The following is a 26,520-nucleotide window of genomic DNA, read 5'->3' on the forward strand; positions in this document are numbered from 1 at the left end:
AGAATGCATGTTGAAATGTTCACGGAAGAGTGGCCACGGACAGTTCCAGCACTGCAAACATACCTGCAACTATGAGCACTGAACCTCATAAGCTGCTTGAGAGTGTAAAAGCAGGGAAAAGGTTAGTAAGCGCTAAACAAAAGGGATAGAAATGGGCAGTTTTACGTTAAACACGAGCCTCGTAAGACAAATAAAGGGCTGGCTCTTCGGTTTTCTTTCCTCTCAATTGTTGAGACAAAAGAGAAACAAATAAATGAAGGCAGTCAGGAAGAGCAAGGCCTCTTACCCTCTGGTTTTGAGTCTGGTTTATTCTCTCTCTTCCTCTTTTTCCGCTTTCCCTGCACAGATACAACAATGCTGTTAAAAACTGTTGTTCGTAGCGGAAGTAAAGCCACCTCAACGACTTCGCTTCACAAGATCAAAAGTGCAGTTGCTATATTTACTCCCTGCAGTCATATGTGACTGACGCTAAGAGGAATGAGGCTGCAGCAGAACTCACGTAGTTGTCTCGTGCTGACCATCCAGGGTAGAGCTGGGAGTGCAGTTGCCTTTCTTTTCTGGCCAGCTCGTAGTATTTGGCTTGCTCCTCTCTCGACAGCGAATGCCACTGTGGTCAAAGAACGGTTAAACACACACACACACACGTATACTTTTGCAAACTCACGTGTCCGTCTGAGTTAGTGCTTCTTACCCGTCTTCCCAGGATCTGGTTAATTGCTGCGCTCTCTTTCAGAGTGCACTCTGCAACCACCTTGGCTCTCATCTCCTTCATATAAAGCATGAAAGCGTTGAGAGGCTTCTTGATGTGAGGCTTCTTGTCCTCCTCCTTCTTGGCAGGAACGGGGGACTTCCTGCTAATCCGAAACAATAGAGATTTCTGTCGATAAACGTGGCGAGGGAGGGGAAACGAGAGGCGAGTTTTGAGAGCATTTAATTTGTCCTTACGCATGCATGGAGGGGCTGATGTTGTCGCCGCCGGGTTCTTGCTTGATGGCGGGCGAAACGATGGCGGGATGCGGGATTCCGGTCTGGTGGAGGCTGTGTGGAGGAGGAGTCACCATGTGAGGGGAGAAACGGCTGGACACCAAGCTGGGAGGGAAAAGAGGGGAAACATTTTAACAGTCAGGGTTAGAAACAGTGATCCTCTGTCAACCTGTCAAGAAAAGATTTAGCTCAGTATTCCAACGCTTTAGCCTTCTGGGTAAATTCACAGCACCTACTGCCTCTGTCTAGACTAAATTCATACACACAATGTGTACCATGCTTTTTTTTTGTTCAAATAAAGACTTTTTGAAAAGCCCCCTTTATTCGCCAGCGGCTGAAGAAAAGTGGAGTGTGGTGTTACCATGGTGACAGCATGGCTGTGACACCCGAAACCTTTCTCCTTACCACCTTCCAGACCACGGCGAGCGCTCTGACAGCTTTCCACACAGAACACCTTTTTCTTGTACAAAGTGTCTCGCTGATTGTTAAAGCAAAGACGTATTGTGGCGGACAAAAGAGGAAATTAATCTGCAAGCCGCCGTATCACACGCTCCAGTTAATGTTGACTAGAAAAGTTCGTTTTGTCCAACGGTTTCAACACGCCACGCCGTCACTAAACACTGAACCTGCTCTATCATAAAAGCCACTAATAAAGGAGCAGCTTAATTCAAATGCATGACGGGAAAGAGGTTTAACTGTTTAAAACCAAGTCCAGGTTACAAAAAAAGCTGTTTAAATTTCTCGTCATGTTGGTTTTCTGGCCCATACGTTAGAAAATGCATATACAATACAAACACAATAGAAATCAGAATTTCACTCATGATTTATTTCTGTCTCTGATTTTCTATTTTTAATAATTGCTAATCTAATAATAAATTCTGGCTAAGAAGTTGTTGCTAGGGATAGACGGGTGTAGCGGTCAGATGATTTATCGGGTCTATATTGACCAATTTTTACATAACGCATTTACTGATGTTACTCTTTAGTAAGTCAGGCACATCCACGGGCAGCCCAGTGCCGCTGCCGGATTTTATTTTAAGGTATATTTACCTTCCTGAAAACTTTTTTAAATAAATGCTCTAAAACATTTTTACCACCTGACATTTCTGTTTATTTACCTGTTATTTGTATTTTATACCTGGCAGTTTATTGATTTCTTTGAATAACTTTGGCTAAATATTTAATTTAATGCTGAGTTAAAATTCAACAGTCGGTTAAATTCAGAGCCCCAAAAACGGGCACCACATCGGCTGGCCCGGACCTCTACGTGTCGGCATCGCTAGAGCATCTTTTAGATACCGCGTTACTTTCCTTTAAAAACACACTTTTTTCTCTAGCTTTCACTAAAGTCTGCTGCACTCTGGAAGCATCAGCGGAGCAGAACGGCCGAAGAACGTCACCGCTTCAAACAGATTTCATTAGAGTCTATGGGATGATTCAAATCAGCCGTGATGCGGCAATTTTCAGGTGTGTCCCGGAAGCGCCGCGCCGCTAATGATAGGATCAGGTTCTATTTTTGCCACGAGCAGCTTCTGGGATGCGCCGATATTCACAGTTAACCTACAGCTCGACAGGAAATCACACACCTGGTGATTTTCAAAATAAAAGTCTATCGCAGCGATGCAATTTCATATCTATGTAGATTGTCATCACAAGTGACCTAACGGCTCATTTACTCGCTGCATTGTTCCAGAAGTTTAACGGTGTGTTTTCATGACTTTAATGCTGGAAGTAGAGAAGAACAACATCATATATATGACAGATATATGACATCAAAAAGCAATATCAAACGTGATTTTCTTCATTTTGGTTTAATGGCGGACAGCATAAACTTGAGGGATTATTTGATCTCGTGAGTCGAGCGAGGAGCACAGCGGACTCCTGGTGTGCTCTGGAGCGCAGCGATTGTCGCGAGTAAACCTTTCTGCTGCTGTTTCGCACCACTGATGCTTCCTGTGTACAGTAGGGGTAAAACATTATACTCTCATATTTATTTCCTGCCTCAAACTAACATCTTATTCTGTAGTAAAAAGAAAAAAAAGAGCCAAAAACCCTTTTTACGTTCACATAGTGCTACAAAAACCTATTTTAAGTCATTACTAATCATTTACGTTGAATTAAATGTTGGATTGAAGAGCTAAAAGTGAATCAAGAACCTTGATATTGTTGTTTATATCAGGATGGAGCTGCACAAGCTATTGATCACAGCAAGCCTTCTGAATATTTCATCTCACACGAACACCGGAAGCCTCGTTACAAATCTTTCCAGTTTTGACAGACGGCTAGAGAGTTTAGTCTGATGGGACATGTGGGTTCAGATAAGCTTTGATTTGTCCTAATCGATTCGTAGCCCTTTCATCTCTGCTTTGTGAGTGTGTGTGTGTGTGTGTTGTGGAGAGGCTCAGAACACCAGCCTGACCACAGAAGTTTAGCTCCGTAGGAAAAAAAGGCTGGAGAGGCGTTCTGAATGCCAATAACTTGTTCGCTCTTTTTAAGAAACCAAGCTCACCTCTCTCAGAGCTCTCATCTTTTTTGTAGTCCCGACACCTAAATCTGCTCCTGATGCAACAACGTTCTGTCCCAGCTGAAGAAGTTTTGAATCCAGAATTTTTGCCTCTCTTTAGACTGTTCTCAGATTGTTAGAAAGTGTGAACTATAAGAATTTAAGACTTAACTTCAGCCATTTACTGTCTGGCAAAGAACGCAGGCTAAATGTGATTACGGCGTGCCACAGAAGCAGCACGTATCAAGTTGTCCCCCTAGCCCTCCCTCTTGGGAAGGTGGTCGTGTTGCCGAACACGATCCACTCACCTGGACATGGATGCATTCATCGCCAGTGCTGGATAGGGGTGACGAAATCCCCCCGGAGGGATGGAGTACATGGGCTGGCCCTGCCTGGGAGACAGAGGCAGACTGGGAGTGAGTGAAAGCTCCAGTGTGAGGTGGATCAAACCCAGCTGACAGCTAACCCAGCAGCACTAATCCTCCTCTCATCAACTCAAATCCCCTGCTTGTGGAGCAAAACCGTTGCAATTGATTAGCGGACCCAGAGAAAAACCCATAAATGTTTTGAAACTCCACCTGGTAAACTCAGATGTTTTAACTTACTATCGATATGATACGGTGCACCTGAACTTACACACGGCTCGCAAGACAAATGGCAGTCCTGTTTTCATTCCTCTTCATGCTTCGGGGCACCAAATTAAAAAGACACACCATTTTGGGGTTTTAAGGGCCGATACTGATTTCGGATTCTCGTATAGCTCTGATCTGCTGACACAGATTTGAGCCATTTTTGATTAATTTCAAACAACTAAGAGGAAGAAAATCTTTTCTTCTCTGTACTTGAAATTTTGATTCTCAAATTAAATCTTTCACATCTGCTACTGCTAGCGTGAATTTGTGTTTCCAGATGATGAGCTGATGGGACTGGAAACCCCATAATTGCTGCTTGGTAGTGATGCATTCACAGACTGAAAATAAAAATATCAGATTTTTGAGTTTCAACTGGACCAGTTAAACCACTAATGCGGAATATTGGCTGATTCTGATAAATTGATGGCGCATCCTTGCTAGAGTTGCACCCATCGACACATATGTCTACATCTAGCATCTATAATATCTGTCACGCCATCTACTTCCGGGCCGAGGGTCCCCGCAAGAACAAAAAAATGAATGGAAGTCAAAGGGGCAATAAACGCTATTTTCTAATTCCGTTTATTATGTTCCATGGATTTCACATATGATACCCGTGAATTTCAAAGACACATTTTGATACCAAGAAAGCGCTTATTTTCAAATGGGGGGAAACTCTATTTTAGGTTTTGTGTGAAAATAAGTCCAGGACTACAAATGACTACGAAAGTGACGTCATCGAACCAGACACAGAGAAAACTGAGGGAAAATGGCTGTAAGTTCAGCAAACTTCCCAAAGGAGGACAGAACCACCATAAATCTGGTCATGTGGTAGGTAGCAGCTACGCTAGAGGAGAGGAAATTATGTGGTGACATCACATATGCGACGTGCCGATTTCTGGTGTGTAGTCATGCTAATTACAAACTTTTACAAGCTGATAAATCTCAAAGTACGTGACTGGCGTGGTCGAAACACCCATCGTCAGTTTTCATTTAAATTGCAGTAGAACATATGTGCGATCCAGGGTGTAAGGCAAAGCGGATTAGAAAATAGCTCTTTTAGCCCCGTTGACATGCATTCATTTTTCCGTTCTTCTGGGGACCCATGAGCCAACCGGACATGGAGGAGACTTAGGCTCCCCATACCTATAAAGCAAACATGGATCAAGATCCTGAAAGGTGTTTTTCACCTGCGTCCTAAAGTAAAGAAGAAATCAGGAGAGACAGAAAAAATGTCCTGCACCCTAAGCCCCTCTCCCTACTTCCGTTGCGACTGGGAGCTACTCCTCTCATTTGTGAACATGCACATCAGCCAAAAGAGCAAAAACGCGTCATTTTCCAATAATTATTCTCACGTTATGCTGTTTACTCAAACGTTCGTGCACGCTATTTAACTGACATCTGTACGAAAGCAGATGTCTACCGCTATTGGCTAATGCTGAGCAGCGCTTCATTCAAATTGCACGAGACCCTATGGGATGAGGAGCAGGTTTAGCACAAAAATAATGGTTGTACTGCTTACATTACACCATAATGCAAGCTAGGACGATCACTTTTTCAGATTTCTAAAAAATTATACATAATTCCTAAAAAGGCTAAACTTTTATAGCATTTTATTCTGGGAATATACTTTTAAAAACAAAATTGTCAGAAAGTTGTCAGAATTTTGCACGCTATTAAAGATAAGTTTAAGATATAAAGTGCTTACTGTTGCATGAACCAGCTCAGAGGATGTGCAATCGAACCAACGGCACCCGGAGACAGCGAGTAGTATGGAGAGAGTTCTGACGGATGAGGCGTTCGAGGAATACCTGAAGGCAGCACACAGGGAGAAGAAGACAAAACCGTAAACGCCTGCTGAACTGACAGCATTATACAGGACTTATTTAAAGCAATATGCTACATTTCCTGAGATATTTGTCATCTTCAGTGTAGAGCTAAATATAGCGGTAAATAGTTTGTTACATTTTTGGGGTGAAGTGAGATGATTTAAATTAAGGCCACTTTTCAAGCTGTTTTAATTCATGACCAAAGCAACTTGCACAGTTCATTCCAAACATGTTTGATCCAAACTGCTAAGGGGAAGCGACTACGTTTACATGCAGAGCTGAAATAAATGCACAACTAGAGTTTTACTGCCACCTTTCACCATTAGAGGCTGGTTTAGTTAGTGACCGTCTACCTGTCTTTGGATCGAGGATCTCTGGTGAGAGGTGTGATGGCGGCGTGCCAGGGGAGAAGTGTTCGTTGCTGTAGGTGATGAGGGGCGTCAGCGGGTGGACATGATGGGCGTGCTGTACCACCGGGACTTTATTGGACTAAAAAGAGAACACACAGGCATGTAGATGAGGGAAAAGTGTCCTAATTGATGAATTTCCTTTTACATCCAGCTCCGTTCTAAAATAATAATGCACTTCACAACAATGAAAAGAAACCTTTTAATGCCCTCTGTAGTAAACATCACAGCTTGTGCGAGTGACTGACCCTGAGATGCAATCTGAACCAGTACCAGGGAGCACTAAGCCCGCCAGACACATGCCAAGATCATTACAGGCATTGAGTGGAGGAGAGAACTGTTTGTTCAGTCCAAGAAGAAAAACAACGGTGCCACCAAGTCCAAATGTTGCACCAGCGAGCCACAAACAAACCCAGTCAGGGTAAGGTAAACTGGAAAGCCCATAAACACACGGAGACTTCATCTTCCATCATGAGGGGGTCCTAAATGTTAGCACTGTTGGAAAACCACTTAAAATTCTGTATGGAACTGAAGATAAGAGTTGAGCTGTGAGAGACGAAACTCCTCCTTTGCCTGCAGTGTGTGTTCTTTTGCTGAAAAAGCACCAGTCTGTGCCAAGATGTGTCCGGCGTTACGGCTACGACGAGAAATGATGAAGACAATAATAATAACAAGCGTCTCTACTTTCATTAGGCAGCGCTCAGCCGAGCAGCCATTTCCCCTGGCTGCCTGGCTGAATAGACCACTTGTTGGCTCAACTTGTCACATGGGAGGGTCAAGGGGTGGGAGGGGAGAAAGGAGTCTTGTTCCTGCAGGCTAACCTTTCTTCAATATCCTTCCCCACTCCCCCACCCCGTTCTCAACCTCTGTGTCTCTCCAACGTGGTCTGCTGGGGAACAAGGTTTGCATTGAGACTTCTGAACTCTTTTGCTTCACGCTGCTCAGAATTGTTCCAAATCTTGGCATGTTTTTTTTTCAAAGTAACTTTTTTCCCCTCCTTTTAAAACTTTAGCAAATGAAGTAGAGATGAAAATATTTACTCCTGTTAAACAGGGCTATATTAAGACCGTGAGCTCTGCAGACTTTGGGCCTAAAAGGAAAAAGCAAACATTTCTTTACAACACCTAAAAAAAGTCCACTGCAGAAAAAGGGTTAACTTACTGGGTTAAAATCCCAGCTCCCACATGTCATGTATATTTGAGTTGTGCTTTGTTGTTCTACTTCGTGTACAATGCGCCTGAATTTTCCCCATGTTGTCAGAGTTGTTTGAGACCTCTAGACCTGGGTGCCAACACATTTTTTGGGAAGCAGTTCAGTGAGAATTTCAAATGATCCTCATTAATTATTCATATCCTGGAATACATGAATCGTGCACTCCAAACACAAGTTCGAAGGCTCTGCTTTCAACTCCAGGCTGCCTCTCGGTGCAGCAGTCTGAGCTGGTGCTAGATGTGCGAAACTATTCTCTGTCAGGAATAAAGATGTGGACTACATCAAGTAAAGAGCCGCACTACAATCCATCAAGTCAATCAGCTGGCATAAATTTAATCCTAATTCACATTAATCAGACTCTCCAGAAGCCTGGGAACTTATTTTAAAAGCCGTTTTCTAAATATTGTTCTTAAAAAAAAACTCCAAGCACACACGTGTGCATCAATGCCCTCTTTGAGTGAGTTTATGTTTAGCAGTAATAACTCTTTAGACCGTTACAGCTTCATGTGTCTGGCCTCACAATCCACAAGCAAAGTGTAATCAGAAAACCACAAGGAACACGAGCCATGTTTTAAATATAAACGTCTATGTAACAGAGCGGACACTAGATCTACGCCGGCAGATAGAAATCTGCACATAGATGCGGCTGTCTGGCTCGTAACACTCTGACCTGCTCTGAGACGGAGTCTGATACAATCACAAGAAGGTTCAGAAGGCAGGAAAACTCCGCAGATGACCGCAGAGGAAAGACGAGGACAGATGTCCGTCCCCTTCTGAGGGTTTAAGGCTAAAAGGGACACGGTGGCAGTACCTAGCTTGACTGTCCAACTTGGACCCGAGCTAAGAAAAGCACAGTCCTTGGTCAATGTGGGTGGAGGGGGTGGATTTCATTCAAGCAAACATGTTTTTGGATCCTGAACATCTGAGTTGAATTACTAGGCAAACAGCCGATGGGGAAGAGAGCTTAGAGCAAACTGAATAACCCCGCAGCTTTGTGTGTCTTTCTGCTCGGCGATTCTGGGTGGGAGGCTCAGAGGCCTTTCAAAACTCCAGGAAAGACAGGGTGAAAAGAATGCCTGGCACGCTGAGAAATCCAAGCCTTGTTTGTCAACGCCAACAGGAAGCGGACGTGAGGGGAGACTGACCGTGTCGTGTGTCTTTAAAAAAAATCTGTCCCTCCAAAAGCTGTGCTATTCATCACGGTTAACGTGAGCTTTGCGTCTGGTCATCGCCTCTGAAAAGGTCAAAGGCATTATAATTCCAGGTTAGAATAATAACAGCGCAGAGCGGCGTCAGGTTTCTGGGTCGAATCTACCCAGCAGTCATGGAATAAAGCTTAAAAAGGCCTTCACTGTTGCTATCTCATCAACTCATCCTGCAATACTGCGTGAGTCTGTTCAGCCACACCGTTCGACTGGAATCAAAGCGCTGCTTCCTTAACACATATTTGAAGAGGATCTAGTCTCTGCAGTGGCCCAGCAGGACCGCCAACCTTAGATCAGTATTCAGTTCAGCCCTCCCAAAGCCTTTGATTTCATGATGGATCTCGGGTGTTCACTGGCTAATGCAAAATGAGAAAAATCTCACCGGGCCCCCAGTCAAAGGTCTGTTAAAAGAAAATAGGTCAAAAGTGAGTATATTAAAGGAACAGCTCTTCATTTAACATCGTGCACTCTGAGAGCTCGGCTAAGCACCAAAAACATGCAGACAAAAGGCATCTCTGGAATGCTGCTCTAGACTTTTGCCACTTCAGTTATTTTAAACTATTCAGCGACTTGCGATGCGCTGACAGGACCAGCTTCTCCGGTGCTTGGGTTAGTCTGGATGCTGATACAATATTGAAACAAAGATTGTGATTCTTGCGCCCTTGTCAAACGTAGATTGGCCCAAATTTGAGCGCCGGGGGCTCCACGTCAGACACTCTGGTCACTTCTGTCTCATTAGAGAGTCACAGCTCCCTCTAATCTAGAATAACGGAACAAGTTAGTGTAGTCCATAATGAGACATGGAGAAGAACCGATGGACAAATTACTGCAAGTGACTGAATGACCTCAGAAAAGGAAATAAGCAACCTTGACATCATTATCCTCAAGAGTGTTTATGACTGTGACTTTGTACACTAGAAGGAGGATTAGACCGGATCTTCTGTTTTTTTTCCTCTTCAGTTCAGTACGGTCACTACTGATGGGCTGACAAGTTCCCCAGTCTGCATCACCTGCCCCTGAGGCACCTTTTGATGTATAATTCATGAAGAGGCAGCCCACTGGACGCAGGAGCTGATATGCAGGGTCTTGGTGGTGGTGGTGGTGGTGGTGGTGGGGGGTTCTGGATTTCAGGGTGCATACGTAGACACACACGCTTGTGTATGCATGACAGGATGAGGCGTGTTCACATAAAAAAGCTTGTTCCATGCACCTTCCCAGTCCTCCTAGCCCACCACCGCTAGCAAAAGCAATACCAACTGAATGCTAAACAAACCTGTCTGTTGAATAATTGAGCATCTCAGGCCAGAGCCGGCTCAGATTAGCATACAGGCCTTATGGACCCAATCTGCGCTGTGACAAGATGGTGTTTTCCTGGACTTTTGTATCCACTAAGCAAACCCATTCCCATTTTTTACATCATGTTGTTGGAATTAGGTAAAACGCAAATTCTTAACAGGTGATAAAGAATATTTGAATTGATCGACGTGATTGTGAGGCTACATTTTCTCTCTAAATTAGAACATGTTGACACGATAATCGAGGATTATTATTCTGCAGACTCTGATTACTGAATCTCCAGAAAAGATCTTCAGACATCCAGAGAAGGTCTCCATCAGATAATCCAAACCTCGGTGATCCAGCTTCACAAAAATTCAATAGCAGATTTTATGTATGCTTGCTTGATGGAGAACAGGTCATCTTGAGGAGTCCCTGCTGCCGTCTCCTGCTCGGGTCTCTCTCCCTGGCTCCTCTTGGCCCTGGGCAGTAATCCCCGGCCCCCTGTGTGTGCCCATCCGCTCCCCCTGCTCTCATTAGTGCAGCGCTGGGGCCTGGGGAGTCTGCAGTCACGGGGAGCCAGCCTGCTGCTCTCCTCCCACTCCCCTTCTCTCTCCTCGACTGGAGTAATGAGCACATAATCATCCTGGCTCCCTGTCAGCAGCAGCACACCAGAGGGGCATGTGGGCACCTGGCCCAGAGTTGGGGGTAAGGACATGGGGGTGTTTCGCTCCCTATCCTCTGTGCCCAGTGCACACTGTCCCTGAATTAGAGCTTTCCATCCCACATGAAGTGACCCCTGCGGTCACACGGGTCAGCTCATAAAGAATAGTGACCTCCTTTTGTAGATAAATTCTCAGAAACTGTTACTTTCAGAAAACTTTCCTTCCCTTTACACTCCAGTGAAAGACTCACATGAGGACAGTCATATCAAACAGTGAAGCATCAGCAACACTAAAACAGGAAGTGACCACTACACACACACATAGTTCTGTTTTTACCTGCAGATTTAAGTCGAGATGATGTCTTTAATGCAGAAGGTTTTTCCAAATTCTCAGTCCTCTACAGTATTTCTTCTTCTACTGGACTGTGTGCCTCGATAACATTCAAGGCCAAACATTCCCTAAAAACTGAACACACTGAATAGTGTTTTTTAAAATTATTATTATTTTAAAGGTGTGGCTTACTTGTTTAATCAATTATTTGCAGTGGTCTCTGGAATGAATGCCTTGCAAGCCATACTTAGGGCAAAAAAGCCCACAAGCGCTTGGATTTGGGGTCTTATAATCTAACATTTGGACATCTGGCCTCGGATTGGATAACGGCAACGTGACTCCACCACTGACTTGCAACACGGATTTTTTTTATCTCCACAAATAACTCTACCCTGGAGGACTTCTGCTGTGTGGTGAAGTTGCTAATGCTAACAGTTAGCGTCTACTAGTCGAGACGTTCTCTGCTGTTTCTTGGATGCTAAACCAACAGCAGCCTTCCCTGTCATGAGTCAAGATTGGTGAGTCCATGAATGTTCAGTGACAGTGTGAAGTAGATCTGTCAGGCTTTTCAAACCCTAGCGTCAGAAGCTAATGCAGCAGATAGGTGTAGGAGACCATGTTCATGTTCACCCTGCATGAAAAACTCAGAGTGGCCGATGCTAATCAGGAATAATCATCAAAATATGTTTTTACAAATTTCAACGCCTTTAACTTTTTTAGCTAAATATTGGTTAAATGCTCAATATTTCATTTAAAGCAAAAACATCAAACTTTGTGCAGAGAAAAAAAGTGCAAGGGTCACTAAAAGGTCAGTATTTAATTTAATAAAATATCCTAATTGGTTTGCATTGAGACATTAATCAGCGTTGGATTCCCATGAGCAATCTCCATTCCCCCTTTTACAATTTCCCATTGACTGCTCTCAATGCGGACTTTGTCGCACGTTTTGTTGCAGTCGTAGGATCCACCGAATCAACCACAAACTCAGCTAAGCACATGCAGTCGGGACAGGCCGAGGGGCTGGGCGACTCTTTCACTAAAAGTGCACAGACAGAGACTTTTAGCTGTGACCTCCTGAACCAGAGAAAATGCAGAGATACAATCGTACAGGTGAGACACCGACTAGATGTTCCAGACACCTTCTTGTCACACATTTTCAATCCAAAACACCTGTCCTTCAGCGAGGCCGCAAACCAAACAGGTCTGCTGAGTTACCGCATTGTCTGACTGGAGCGAGACACAGCGATGACTAGTTCACACCTGTGTGGGAAAGTTCAGGAATGGCGAAGAGGCTCAGACTTGAGAGATTTATGGTGGCTGTTGAGTTATTGTGGTACAGACAGACAGAGTGCCTGGCAGCCAGCCCGCCAGCGCTGCGAGGGGTTTGACTAGGAAGCTGAACATGAATCGATGGGAAACCAGCAGACTTTAACTTCATTATTGCACATAACCGCATTATGGTTATAGTTTGATTAAAGCGTTTTGTATCCTCCTCAGTAAATGGATTTCCCCCGATAGGTTTGCATGATTTTGTTCGATAATTGAGTTAATGCTCTGTGCAATGGTGACTTGAGGAAATGTCTTGTGCCACAAATGGTGGGATAGTTAATTAGTGTTCGAAGTTTTATTGTAAAAGATACTTTTTTTAATCATTCCTCAAAAAAATAAAAATAAAACTGTTTCTGTCAAAGAGCTTGTGGTTTATTTTGTTGGTTCTCACACTGAATAAATCCCAGAGTGAAAATCAGATGTCAAAGTCATCATGAGCGATTATTAAACATTTTTTCTTGCCCGTTTTTAGGATCTTTTGGTTTGGTGTGGGTACTTACTAAATGCCCTGGTGTTGGAGAACGGGAGTCTTTGATTCCTGCGGAGCTGGGCACGTCCAGGAGAGGCCATTTCATCTGCAGGTACTGTTGGTTAAAGAAAATAAACACAATTAGATAAACAAATTATTACAAAATAAATGGCTAAATACATTCAAAAGGTTGAATCTAAGACCTCATAGGTCTAAAAATCCATTTGCATGAGAGCAGGTGGTTTCTCGTCGCCTTGAGAAACAACATGAATGGTGTCAAACCCACAGAGAACTCCAGCAAACACCTGTACAAGAGTCACATGACTGCAGCTGGACTCAGACTGGGAGTTCTGGCACAGAAGAGAGCAGGAAGAGTGGTGTGAACGCAGCGGACTGGTGGGGGACTGTGAAATTGCAGTTTGTCAAGGAAAAACAAGAGGCCAGCTGTGGGCGCCCATCGCTGCGAGGGTGGGAAGAGACAGCTGGAAGGAAGCCCCGCGTTCAGATTCAGCAAACTCGAAGCTCGCTGCCGACTCTCCACCTCGATACGTTTGGCCTTTTGACCCAAACGCAGCCTCGCCTTCCACCCCTCCTCCTCCACTCTATCACTATAACTCACATATGTGTGAAAGTTATCATTTAGAGGCACACATCTGTGGCTTCTCATCTGTTTTGTCACTTGTCACACAAAGTTTTGTTTTCCAGCAGACTGTCCAGTTAATCTCTTAGCTGCTGCGATCAGAACACTCAAGGTGGAGTTTGTTATTTTACCACTTAATAAAACAAGCTGAAACTTCTTTTATTTTTTATTTCTTCATATTCGTTCTCCAGAAATGACAATAGCATGAATCTGGAGTTCCAAAAGCACAGCAGCCATCTGGTTTGGGAATCAGTTTTAACACCGGATGCAGCCGCTTGTCGTGCATTTTCTCTTATAGACAGCGTCTGGCTCCTTCACACCCGCGTTGCTTGCCTTCAGGTGTCTCAGTTTACTATCTTATAGCCTTTTGGGCTTTGAAATGTGTTGTGGGTAATAAATGCAGCTGTATTTAGCTTCGGCACAAACAGCTCTTTGCAAAGATTTGATGAATGAAGAAAGATAATAAATAAGCATTTGACATTTTAAAAAAGAGACAAATCTGCATAAAGAAAATATGCTAAGTGATGTTTTCTCTTCAGAGGTGAACAGGATAAATGATGACAAACAAGCAAACCGGAGGAGTCATGCATTCAGCTTTGGGTTTTTAAAACTCCATTCGTCACTCTGGGTTTGTAAGGAGGAAGGAAGGCTGGGTGACTGTGGGTTAAAAATGGAAAAGACATTATCGCAGGAGGGGGAAAAGGGAGAGGAGGGGAGAAGGAAAAGAAAGAAAAAAAAACATTTTCAGGAATGAGTTTGTCGGAGCAGGCAGAGGGTATTGTTTCCTGACAGCTGGGGTCCAACAGAGCACCGAGGCAGGGGGAAGGGGGTCCCTTTTTCCCTTCGAAAAGAGGGGGAATTCTTGGAGTTGACATCAGCCCTCTTCATTTTCACTATACTGCTCAAGGCTGAATCGTAGGTTCCAACTAATGGGCCCAAGTCCATACAACTGTCAGGAGGCAGTTGCTTTTAAAGGCTGCTAGCTCCCTATTGAAACTTTGCCGGTGCAGGGTGCCTAATGAATGCTGCTCTCTGGAGAGAAAATCCAAAACAATGCAGTTTTCTCTGTCTAATCTATGTCAATCATGAGTCCTTCCACAAACGAAACAAGTGCCACTGTGAGCGTTTGTTCGGGTTCGTCCGTGCCCACCCCGGCTCTCCCACCCGATCCATCCGTTGTTTTTTTTTTTGACAGCTTCTGCCAGGACTGAGGAACATGCCCCTGGGCGCTTTTTTTTCCTGAGCACCTACTTTTCTTTTAATTGCCCGTGTGGCCCCGTGTAGCAACTGTTCACACACTTCCCAAAACATCCCGCGAGGTAACACCAGCCGCACGCTGTCACATTAGCTCCCGTCCGGACCCGAGCAACACACCACTCACTGGGACACGAGAAGGAGAGAGAGAGAGAGAGAGAGGCTGACTCTGTGTGTTGAGGTGTTTCAGGAAACAAAGGACGAGGATTTGTGGGCTATACTGCTCCAAAAGAAAAACTTTCGAACAGTTAAGAGTAAAAAAGTGTCCGAAAAAAAGTTGGGACAATAAAAACCGGATTACCCAAATAGTTATGGCAAGGCTTAAGTGATATTAGATGTTTGTAAAAGACTGAAACTGAGATAAAGTCATAACAACTCAACTGCAGGGCTTTTAATGCTTTACACATGGCCTTGTTTTATTAGAAGTAAATACAGACATATGGTGAGGGCTCACAGAAATGTCTGTTTCAGCCCGGGACCTGGTTAAATGCCCTCGGACAGAGAACAGAAAGAACCCCGAATCTAAAGAGAAGTTTAGCTGATCCATTTTCATCACTCTCTAATTGTCTTCCAGCTTTCCCTGCTGCCTCCAACACTCAGAATAGACATCAGTAGATCGTGCTACTTTTTACAGGACCCAGTTGCGACAAAGGTGGCAGTGATGGCGCTGAAATTTTCCAAAAAAGCTGCACTGGAGCCCTTTGGTTGTTTGAACAGAGAATGCAACATATGCTCTGGGGCATGTGGCCCACCAGAGCTGGGTTCTAATTGTTACATCGCCCTCACAGAGCTGGGGAAAACACAGCCAAGAGTCTTTGTCATCTCTGATGTGTGTGGTGCCATACTGCAGGCGAACATCAGAGCACGGAGAAGAGACAGATGTCTGGACATTTGCTGTCAAACTAAGTCAGTCACTTAGCCAAAGAGACTCAAATAATAAAAAAAACTTTGAAAACAACTATTTGTCAACTTAAGACTTGATTAATCTGACTAGGGATGTACGATTTGATATATATGGTATCGTACATCAGTGATATAAATTTATATCACAATACTGGGGAGACGATACGATATAATGCAATAAAGTTAGATGATATTTGCAATTTTTAGGACTGAATTTAAATGGTAAACGGCCTGTATTTGTATAGCACCTTCTTAAGCCGGGCGTACACTGTGCGACTTTTTCACTTTTTTGAGCCGATTTTCCACTCGTGCGAGAATCCACGAGATCAGGGCGAGTTTTGCGCCGGGCGTCGTGCAGTGTACAGGGGGTTACGAGAGGCGATTAACACCACGTGACCAGCTACCGATCAGCAATCGTGAGCTTGCACGGACTTCTGGCGTGTTTAATAATTCGCTCGTCCCTCGTGACGGTATCGCACTGTTGAAGCGGCGCTGCGAGCAGCTGCGACCCAAAATGTACCAGAACCGCTCACGGCGCATGCGCAATCCTGCATCAACACCGCTCGCCCGCTATTTCCCTAAAAACACGTTGTTCGTTTTTATTTCTACACGTTTTTTTTACTCACAAAGATTGTCAAGAAAGCGTGTTTGTCGTGTTCATGTCAAATTAAACTGATCACAAAACACAGATCTACTTTCTTTATTTCGTTTTCCTCATCCAACCCCCATAAATCCCTGTGTGTCCTCCTGCAGCACTCCCGAAGGACAACAGGCAAAACAAGACAAAAAGTCTGACGTGTTGAGTAAAAACTGCTATTTTTAGCATATTTTTAGGGCCGACGTGTTGCTACCAGACGTGCAGTGTGAGCAGTCAGATCGCATCCGAGAACTGGGTCGTGCAGTGTTAGCGCATGACTCGTGAGATCTGCCCTGCGATGAAGTCGTCAGTTTGAGCTGAAGCCGAGTGCTACGAGTGAAAAAGTCGCCCAGTGTACGCCCGGCTTTAGGGTTCTGCAACCTCCCAAGGTGCTTCACAGCACAATCCACCCATTCACACACTGGTAATGAGGAGCTACAATGTAGCTACAGCTGCCCCGAGGCGTACTGACAAAAGTCAGACTTAACACTGGCACCACCGGTCCCTTCGACCACCAGCAGACAAGGCGGGTTAGTGACTTGCCCAAGGACACAACAGCAGCATTCTGTAGCAGGAGTCAAGATCATAAATAATATTACATAAAATGATGATGCAAAGCAGAGGATAAGAATATATGTGAGCGTGTTTAGAACAAATTAAAATCAACAACATATAGATAATGAATAAAAATAGCAGTAACACAAAAAGCAAATCAGTAGTGATTGTTAATCTGGGCAAGTAGTGAATAAGTGGATCTTCAAAAAAACATCTCAATATTTCTGTGTATTGTTATTTTCTTACATCCCTAAATCTGACCGCTGGGGAAAACATGACAGTTTGGTGAAAACAAATACCACTTGGAGCTATTCTTATTATCTTAAACCAATTATGTGTTTGGATGATTTACCCAAATGGATTAAGTCTGTCTCTTAAGAGCTATAGCAAATAAAGGTTTAAAGCAGCTGCTCAGACGAGGTTTGGCTTGTGAAATGGCTTTACCCAGCTTGTAAATAGCAGAGCTGCAGGAATGCCTCAGCGGATCGCTCCAGCAGATAATGTCAATCACCTACTGAGTAGAGAACCCCTCCCCATTGTTTTCTTTCCCCTCAAATAGAAAACAAATGGGCCACACAGCTTGGTGTGTGGCTGAGGTGTTAATTACCGTCCCCGGCCCAGATTGAACAGTGACTTCGGACAATAACCCCCCCCCCCCCCCCCCCCCCAAGCCTCTGCATGTTTGTCCCTCCCAGGTTTGCTCTGCTGATATCACCTGCTCTTGCTGGGCCTTTGACACCTCAACCTGATCTATGCATGAAACACAATTAAAAGATTACAGGGACAAAGGCATTGTGATAAGTAGCCCCCCCCCCAAGCCTTCGCGCTAGGTTTGCATTAGGCCTCATTGTTTGCCAACATTAGAGGCAATTACATTGACAATTCTTAAGCAAACCTCTGCACTCTTTGTGCTAATGAGTGTGTAATCAATGGGGAAATGACGAGGAGCTCAGCTGGTCACACCTGCACTGTACACTCCTGCAAACTCCTGGCATGTGGAAGTGATCCATGACGAGGTGTCGCTAAGCTAAACATTTGAAACTTTTTATTAAGAAAAACAGCAAAAGCTGCATTTAGGTGAAATTGTAGAGATTTTATTGTCTTTACCCAAGCAGAGCACATGAAGTTTCCTCCTTTTTTATGCGATTAGCTCAGACGTGATTCATCTGACAGCGTTTATCTGTGCTATAATCAATCACCCATGAACAGAACACACCATAACTCGCCCCCCTGTGTGAGCTTATCACTAGAATTTCATTTAAAGCCTCCTCTCTTGGTTTTACATCATATTAACCTCGCAGAGCCCGTGATGCTGCGGCGGAAATTAGCACGCTGCTAATGGCACACCACATTTAAAGTGTCCATTAGCCCACAGAGGAATGAAGTTAAGTGACTATGACAGGGGCACTCCCTCAGTTTGCCGGGCCTCTATTGTGACCTGGTTGGTCGTCCGGCACTCTTATTCACAAACCAGTAGAAAAAACTGGGTCAAAGGTCAGACATCCAGAGTGCTGTGGTTTCTATGGTGACGTGGCCCTATTAAGGCCAGGCTCATTGGCCTCTTAACATGCTCTTGTACACAAAAGAACTATTAGTGCAAAGAGGGAAAGAGGGCACCGAAGAGGGGAGGCAGCGCAGGGGAGGTCTGAACAAGACGGCGTCAAGGTTCCTCCAGGATTTCCAAAATGGTTCTACACATGCTGCCCCTGCTCCCGTCCACATGTCCCAAACTCTCTAGAATGTATGAATGTGCAAAAATCCTTGTGCTTTTTGAATTGTTATTATTACTTTTCTCTTTCTTCTTTGCAAATTGAACTCAAGTTAGCTAACCAGTCGAGCAATTACCGTGTAGAGGCTAATTAATAATTATTGTTATTTCTTTGTAAAAATTTCATTTTAGTTAAAAAAGAGGCAGATAACATACGTTTTCTTCTTTCTGTTCCCTTTTCATTTTCTTGGTTTGAGAAACCTCCTTTTATTTGTTAGTATTGTTTTTTTTCTATTTTAATAATAAATGAAATAAATAATTTTAAAAAATCATCCAAAATACATGGAATATGTTGCCTTTTCATTCACGTCACGTGGCATACTTGTGTGTATTCTGCACAAAAAACCGTTTATGTGAGAAGTCCTTGGACTACATTTACTGCTGTTCCAGTAATAAAACAGCATTAACAGGACACAAGGCCAAGATGAACACCGCCTTTTAAGAAGCTCCTTTAACATTTTACACCATTCAAGGAGCTGCAGCTCCAGCAGAAGTTAGCATTTTTGCAACTCAGGCAGAGTTTCTCTAGGTCACAGTTATGGATTCCAGTCTTCCTAAAGTGAGGCAGCTCGCTCTCAGTCCATCTCGTTGACTCTCAGGAAATTTCAATCAAGCGGTTAAAAGGAGACTGGGGGTTACAGTTCGGAATAAGTGAGTAAACTCATAACAGAGCACAACAGCAGGTCACATAAAACCCACTGCGTAATTAGACACAGCAGAAAATAATTATGCATCTGGTACAAGCAAGGCCATCTCATAAAGACAGAGAAGAGGGTGTGAAGCTATTCCAGTCAATTAAATGAGGTCAGTAACGTTGTTACCTGGAAGATCACACACTGCTCCTTTCTAGTGTCACCGTGGTCCAGTGTCAGGACAAGCCGGACCTCACAATGTCACCTCCACATCCTGTTGCATTGTTCAGCCAAAGGAACAATGTTATTTTTACTGTTTCGCTTTTTTTTTGGTGGGTGGTGGGGGGTATAGTAGCCTGGTTTCATGAGACTCACGGCCGTAAACGTTGTTATAATTAACTCCAGAACACGAGGTTGTACCAGCGCTCGGCTGGATGCTTACAGCAAAGCTCAACTTGGAAATCAAATGTGCGTGTCAAAGTCTACGCCGATGACACACGAGTGAGAACTACTTTTTATTGGTGACTGAATGCAAACTGTGAGTTACCAGTATAATATGTTCTTGTCCTGCCAAGGTATTCAGGGGAATAATAAGTCCGGGGCACCAAATGGGGCAAATATCACAGAGTGGTAGTCACTTTAACCCTTCTAGCCCGAGCGTCCCCTAACTGGGGGGACAAACAAGTCACAGAGGAATATTTACTCTCGACCTCAACGATTTACTAACATTTTCTGACAAAGCAGAAAGAGAGACTTGCTTTTTTTGCTTTTTTTAAAAACAACTTTCAGAAGTAAGGATACATCTTCATAAGAAAAAAGTAATCTTAAAAAAAACTGAGGTGGGCATAAGTGGGTGTGGAGGGAGGGAAGAGAGAAAGAAAAGGGAGAAAAAGGAGAGAGCCTAAATTAAACACATTTGTTTCTGCTCTCACATACCACAAGTCTTATGAAAACAGAGGGCTGATTGTGTTCACTCTGCAAGTCCAACCCCCCTCCTCTCTGTCTCTCCTCACCACCACTCGGCTCTACTAACCCCAACACCCCCCAACCCCCCATCCCGAGCTGTGTAGTACACACACACACACACACACACGCACACGCACACGCACACGCACACACACACACACACACACACACACACACACACACACACACACACACACACACACACACACACACACACAGCTGCCTGCAGATGCCTCCTGTGTTTGCTCTCCGAGTGCAAAGGCGCAAATCTCCAGGCCTCGCAGACTTCTGGGCCCTGCCTCATCTCAGTTTTTACTACTTGACATCGCTATCACCCTACTGCTAACCTCACTCAGTCCGCTGTCTGTCTCCTGCAGCTCGGACGCACACACACACACACACACACAATTGTCACAGGTATGATGTCTCTCCCGCACACACGGGACCCTTAACACACAGTGTACAAGCAGTTTTCCAGACATTTTGGAATAAATGATTAGCAAATAAACACTTGGTTTCAAAATGTCATAAAAATCAACCGAAATAAGTTTTAAATAACTCTGAGAGTGAATCCAATTAAAGGATGGTTTTTAAAGGCACATGTGGACTTCCACAGTGTGTGATGCAGCATAAAATTACCGTGACATTCCCCTGGATTAGTTATGCGTATTGTCAGCAGACTGTAGGGAGGTCTGGAAGGCTGCCAGAGATACCTGAAACCTCCGTAAAAGTCACTTCCTCATATTTCTGGAGGCTTCGTTTTCATCACACTCGCACACAGTGGTGATGAGTGCTAAATCTCGACCTCGTGATGCGCTCGGCTATAAATTTAATTTACGTTTCCATGTAGGGGTCCTCCCCTCATCCCCGGTGTGTGTCTGAAATTCTGTGGTGGATCGGTCAAAACACAAGTCGTCCGGCTGAGAGGCGCACTAAAGCTGGTCTCTGTCTTCAAACTTAGAATTTGTGGAATACAAACATTTCTAGATTTTTTTTACACATTTTAATAAGTGAAATACATCTTTGCCATGCTAAAGTGGAGTCATATGAGCTATTGCAGAAAAAAATAACATTTTGATGACATTCATCAGATCAACTAGACCTGAACGGTAAACATAAGAATATTTACAGCTGCTGCTGCTATCTTTCATTCTCAATAGAGTCCAATGAGAATGGCTGAGGTGATTACAATCAGGGGCTGCTGTAAATATCAGATTCCCAGGGACAAGAGTTTAGGAGAGGCCCCTTCCAATTACACAGTTTTCAGGAATGCAGAGCATGGACCACAGGAATATGGAGCTGAGGGCATTACGCTCCCCTTCCTACTTTTTACATATCCATCCTGCCATGTGCCAAAAGTAGAAATAAATAAAACAGGATTAAAAAAAACTGAGTGCTAATATGTGTGGCAAAGTGTTTCTGCAAGCTCACGTTCTAATGCAACTAATTTCTGCTCAATCCAAGCTGCACACTTCTGCAAGCAATTAAGTGTTAATCCAAGGACTGTACGCCACTGCGAGAGAGAGAAAGAGAGAGAGAGAGAGAGAGAGAGAGAGAGAGAGAGAGAGAGAGAGAGAGAGAGAGAGAGAGAGAGAGAGAGAGAGAGAGAGAGAGAGAGAGAGAGAGAGGGGAGGGAGAGGATGGGGGAGGCGGGGGTGACTGGAGAAAGAGAGGGGTTGCTTGTGCACAATTACAGCAGGGATTTATGGCCTGAGAAACAATTTATAAATCACAGCGCCTGAGCTAATGTGCTCCAGATTGTTCTCCATGCAGCTGCAATTTTGGTCTGCGTGAAGCAGCATAATAAACCTGGCTGGAGGACATGTTTGGGTGGAGGTGGTGGGGCAAGGAGAAAAGTTGAGATTTTGGGTGGAGCTGGGGGGGGGGGGGGGGTTGAGGTGTACTCAAGGCGGTGTGCAAGATTCTGTTCTGGAGCCATTGTTGAGCGCTAGCAGCAGACAATAAACAGACTTAATGGAAACGTTAGCAACATGAGATCATCCAATTGTGCAGATAATAAAATAAAAGGTGGTTTTCTGGTGATTTTAGACAGCAGCTAAATAACTAAACAGGTTTCAGCTTGGAATTAATTAGAAATGCACGCCTGTTCTATGAGCTTACTGTGAAAATGTGAACTTTTACCTCATAATTACGCTCTTGGACATACATCCAAAATAGTTTTAGGTTATAATAAGAAAAGACAAATGTTGCAAACTGATCCCTTCATTGTGACTGCAGGCTGGTGTGGAAGACGGGATCGGATGTGCCGAGGGGAAGCCTGGGCTTTTGTGGCCACTCAGCCAACTGGCCCTGAACCTTGACCTGCGACCCTTCACCCAGGAGGAGGGGGGGTGCAAACAAAGCTCTGAGTGACATCTGAAACTAGACACTCTGTGGGGAGAGAGTGTCTGGACAGGACTCAAGTAACCCCATTAACTCTGCAGGAGAAAAAAAAAAGATTTATGGCTATTTATTTTCCTGCTGCAAATTTTGAAAGCCGAAGAGTCGCACAGATCTGTCAAAAATAATCAAGCAATTAGAGGTTTGCACCGAGCTTCGTCTCCGCTGCTTGCCAATATTTCAGTCTTGCGAGGAGATAGGCAAAGGTTCTCCATAATTAACAACTCTTGAGTGGAGCTGTGATTAGCAATGGTGCACACATGTGCCAACAGCTCCTCTGTAGCAAACTGAATTCTGCTTTTTGTGAATTACACGAGTCAGGCTTTAGACGGGTTTAGGATGCACATTCACCAGCACCTCAGACAGATCTCATACAATGGATTACATAAAGGCCTCCGGGATTAGCACACTGTAAACAAAAACAGAGAAATGGTGGCCGATGGAAAATATGCTTTGGTGAATGCGAGCCTCCGTCACCAAAATGCTGAAAGCCACTGTAGTATTTAAATCAGGCTAAGAGGGAGGAAGACTGGGCCGTGCATTCTGTAGCTCAGCTGTGAGGCTCTAAGCCGTTGCCCTAGGGTCTTTGTCCTGCCTTTCAGGGCAAGTCTGAGGTAGTCAAAGACCCTATTCATGACCGCCGCTCCCCCTGCCAACACGCCCATACAGCCCCAGTCAAGTCAGCCGAGAGCTATAGAGCCTTCCCATTTCACACGAAAATCAGACCTGCCCCTAAAGCCTGCTTCAGGGATTTCCAATAGGCAGCGCCTCCAACCCATGCACAAATCAAACAAAAACGGGCTCCTTGGCCCAGTCCACGTCACCCAGGCTTGATTAGATCTTCTTTTCTAATGTAGCTGCTCTTCATGGGAAGGAAATGTGCTTGCAGAGAAGGATCCAGGACTGCAGCTCCTGCAGACTTCACCTAACACCTTTGCTGAGGAACCAAACTATGAACATCACATGATTAAAATCAAAAACAAAGAAACATAATCACGCTGATTATCTGAGGGCAGGCAATGGGGGAAATCCCACTATCCTATGTCTGCAGAGCACAAGGCCCTCAATTTCAGCCATTACTTATGACTAATCAAGAACATTAACTCATAATGTTGAATTGAGCCGATAAGTTCAGGTCAGAGCGATTCCCTGAGACGGTGCTAGAACCTCGGATCCTGCAGGATCCGCAAGTCTGTTCCGAAATAAGGAGTCTACACATTTTAGATGACTTGTGCCTTTGCTCAGCTTTAATCAGATTTGATGCTCCGAAGAACATTGTGACTTCCTAACAAGTAAAACTGATTTATAAGGGATAGCAGGGGGAGGAATGGGGCACAGAGAGGTTAAGTTTCCTCTACTATCAAGGCAAGCTCCCTGAGCTCAGTATACGTGTGTGATTTTAAACAAACAGTAAGAGATTAAATCGGACTAACGCGGGTATAAACTCAGTCTGGTGTTGATTTTAAAGCAGAAGAAGAAATCTATTTGCAATAATCAAGTTAGCCCTTTTAGCATTGACTAGAATGCCAGATGTGTCTAATTGGTAGGAAATAGGTTAAACTTAGTAAAAAAGGCTGCAGAAAGCATTAAAAATACCCCCTGGTTTATGACAAAGCAGGTATGTGATGCAGTGGATCCACTTTTTAAAACCAACTCACACGTTTCCATTTTCAAAGCCCACTTCCACATGAAAACAACCGCAGAGTAACACGTGTCCTACTTATGTAAATGTATTAAACATGGAAAAAAATTCCCCGCAGCGGCCTTAAAGATTTATGCGCCCAAACACAAGATCTATTACACACGCCGTATTTTTTAAGCCGCAGAATAGATACTGCAGATGTGTGACATACTTCTGTAAAAGGTTGGATTTAAAGAAATAATGGCGGTAAAGAAATATTAGCGATGCAACCAGAATTGTTTGAAAAAAAGGAAAATAATCTGTTTAAATTGAAACAAACTCAAGTTTTAAAGCGTCAGAAATGTGCAGGTGCTCTGTGTGTGTGTGTGTGTGTGTGTGTGTGTGTGCACGCGCGCGCGTGTGTGTGAGACCCAACATTACAGGAACAAACTGAGAGAAGCTGATTTACAACTTGAACAAGACGAACAGCTGCTCTGCTTGCTGTCAGCTAACCTCGTCCAGGAAACATATCCATCCACTTCTTAATTTAGTATGACCATTACAACCTCACTGATACTACACACACACACACGCGCGCACGCACACACAATTGCTGACCTTTAACGAACCATTGGCCCTGTGTGTGACCTGAAGAGGAGCCTGATGTAAATCTTAGCAGAACTGATGCTACATGAGCACGATCTGATATCCTCTTGATTGGCCTGTGACTGTGAGGGAATGGCGAAGCGTTGCAGCTCTGTGGGAGACAGAATCCCTCTGATAAGTGAGTGCCTCAAGGTCTGGAAGTGGGCCCACCTCGGGATAACAGGCAAAGGAACAGCAGCGCCTGTATCTGCCCCAGTTTATGCTCCCACCAACACATCTCATCAACAATCTCTCCTCCTGCCTGCTTTTCTCTTCCTCTGCTGCTGCCTGCAGTGCCTAAACTGAAAACAGCTGGTTGGAATACCAGATTGACGAAACCCTGCTATAAGGGGTTTTGTGTGTGTGTTTTCTTCCTGCTGCACACTTGCATTTCATTAGAACGGAGCTAAAAGTTTAAGGGTACTATTACAGAAGGAAAGCATGTCTTCAGTTTGGGTTAAGGGTATGAACGGGCATCCTGCACTCGTAGGGGGCAGTCCAACAACACAGTACAACACAGTCACCACACCCCTGAGGAACAGCCAAACACAACCAACTCCAACAGGTTTGGAGAGGTTCCAACATCGGGTTATTTAGAATTTCATATTTAAAGATCAAAAACAATAGTGAGAACTGGGTTAAATGCAAATCTGCTATTTTGAGGAAAAACAATTAGATCTGTTGATGTGGATCTTTAAATTGTTTTAAACAATTATGACTCATTGAACAGCCTCTGTTTTGAGAAATAAATAAGGCTGACCAGAAAAACGAGCAGCAAGTAGGGCTAAGGAAACTGTTTGAAAGCTGAAGAAAATCACTTTTTACTTGTTGCTCCTTTTTGCTTTTCAACATTCATGCATCTGTCCAACGCTCGAACATCACTGCGTTTTTTGGCGGTCGCACAGAGGACTTCAGAGAGGTGGCACACTGTACAGTCCAAGATTTTAGTTAGCCAAACCGCACAACGTCTCTAGCAGGATGTGCTAACGTCACAAGCATACTCCCCGAACATCATAGATCTCTAAAGAGCTGAAAGTTAACCAAATCAACAACGCTGAAAAGAGAAAAGGCGCTGCCGTTTACACTCTCTGAACCGAACTCCAAAAATGAATGGTCCACATGCTCCTGTGTATAGCTTCCACTTTTTCTAATGTTGCAAATGCTACTCTGTTGTACTCTCGTCACTAGCTGTTCATGCCAGTCCCTGGGTGTATTTTCAGTGGCCGATTACGCACAGGGGTCGTAGGTTTTCAAGCAGTGCTTGAAGAGTGTTGGTGGCTGACTTTAGTCATGAGCTTGCTCAATAAGCTGTCACAGAGACGGTCACACTGGACAGCCACAGACTTGCAAATCACCCTCATGTTCACAGTTTTTTGTCACGATTCTGTTCACGAAGAGAGATTTGTCTAGGCCAGCTGAAAAACGGACAGTGTGGTCCAGGCTTAACTGACATTACACAAGGTATTCTAGCAAAACAAAAATTACTACACTTTCACCAGAAGCTCTACAGATTTGTTGCTAATTTCACAAAAAAAATAATCAACCAATTTTTTATATATATAACCCTGAATTGTGACACGTACAGTAATATAAACCATAAAAATCACTTTTCTCATTTTATTTATATAAAAGTTGTTTAAGTTGGCAAATTTTCATTTT

The 26,520-nt window shown here is 44.0% G+C and overlaps 1 protein-coding gene across 5 annotated transcripts in view; it reads right to left on the reverse strand.

The window, feature by feature from the left end:
• tcf7l1b (transcription factor 7 like 1b) overlaps window positions 1–26,520 on the reverse strand; it is a 34,224-nt gene that overhangs the window by 1,116 nt on the left and 6,588 nt on the right. For 2 of the 5 annotated variants that reach the window (XM_015972271.3, XM_015972269.3), the window contains exons 4-11: window positions 12,872–12,955; window positions 6,302–6,437; window positions 5,828–5,930; window positions 3,796–3,879; window positions 946–1,089; window positions 692–851; window positions 500–607; window positions 287–338 (exon numbers count right to left, since the gene is read on the reverse strand). In XM_015972271.3, the coding sequence (XP_015827757.3) occupies window positions 287–338; window positions 500–607; window positions 692–851; window positions 946–1,089; window positions 3,796–3,879; window positions 5,828–5,930; window positions 6,302–6,437; window positions 12,872–12,955 (871 nt within the window). Of the gene's footprint in view, window positions 1–63; window positions 93–286; window positions 339–499; window positions 608–691; window positions 855–945; window positions 1,090–3,795; window positions 3,880–5,827; window positions 5,931–6,301; window positions 6,438–12,871; window positions 12,956–26,520 lie in introns of all 5 variants that reach the window. The other 3 variants (XM_015972270.3, XM_015972268.3, XM_054731388.2) reach the window with 2 other exon arrangements.

This window comes from Nothobranchius furzeri, chromosome 17 (genome assembly GCF_043380555.1).
Source record: "Nothobranchius furzeri strain GRZ-AD chromosome 17, NfurGRZ-RIMD1, whole genome shotgun sequence".
Lineage (NCBI taxonomy): Eukaryota > Metazoa > Chordata > Actinopteri > Cyprinodontiformes > Nothobranchiidae > Nothobranchius > Nothobranchius furzeri.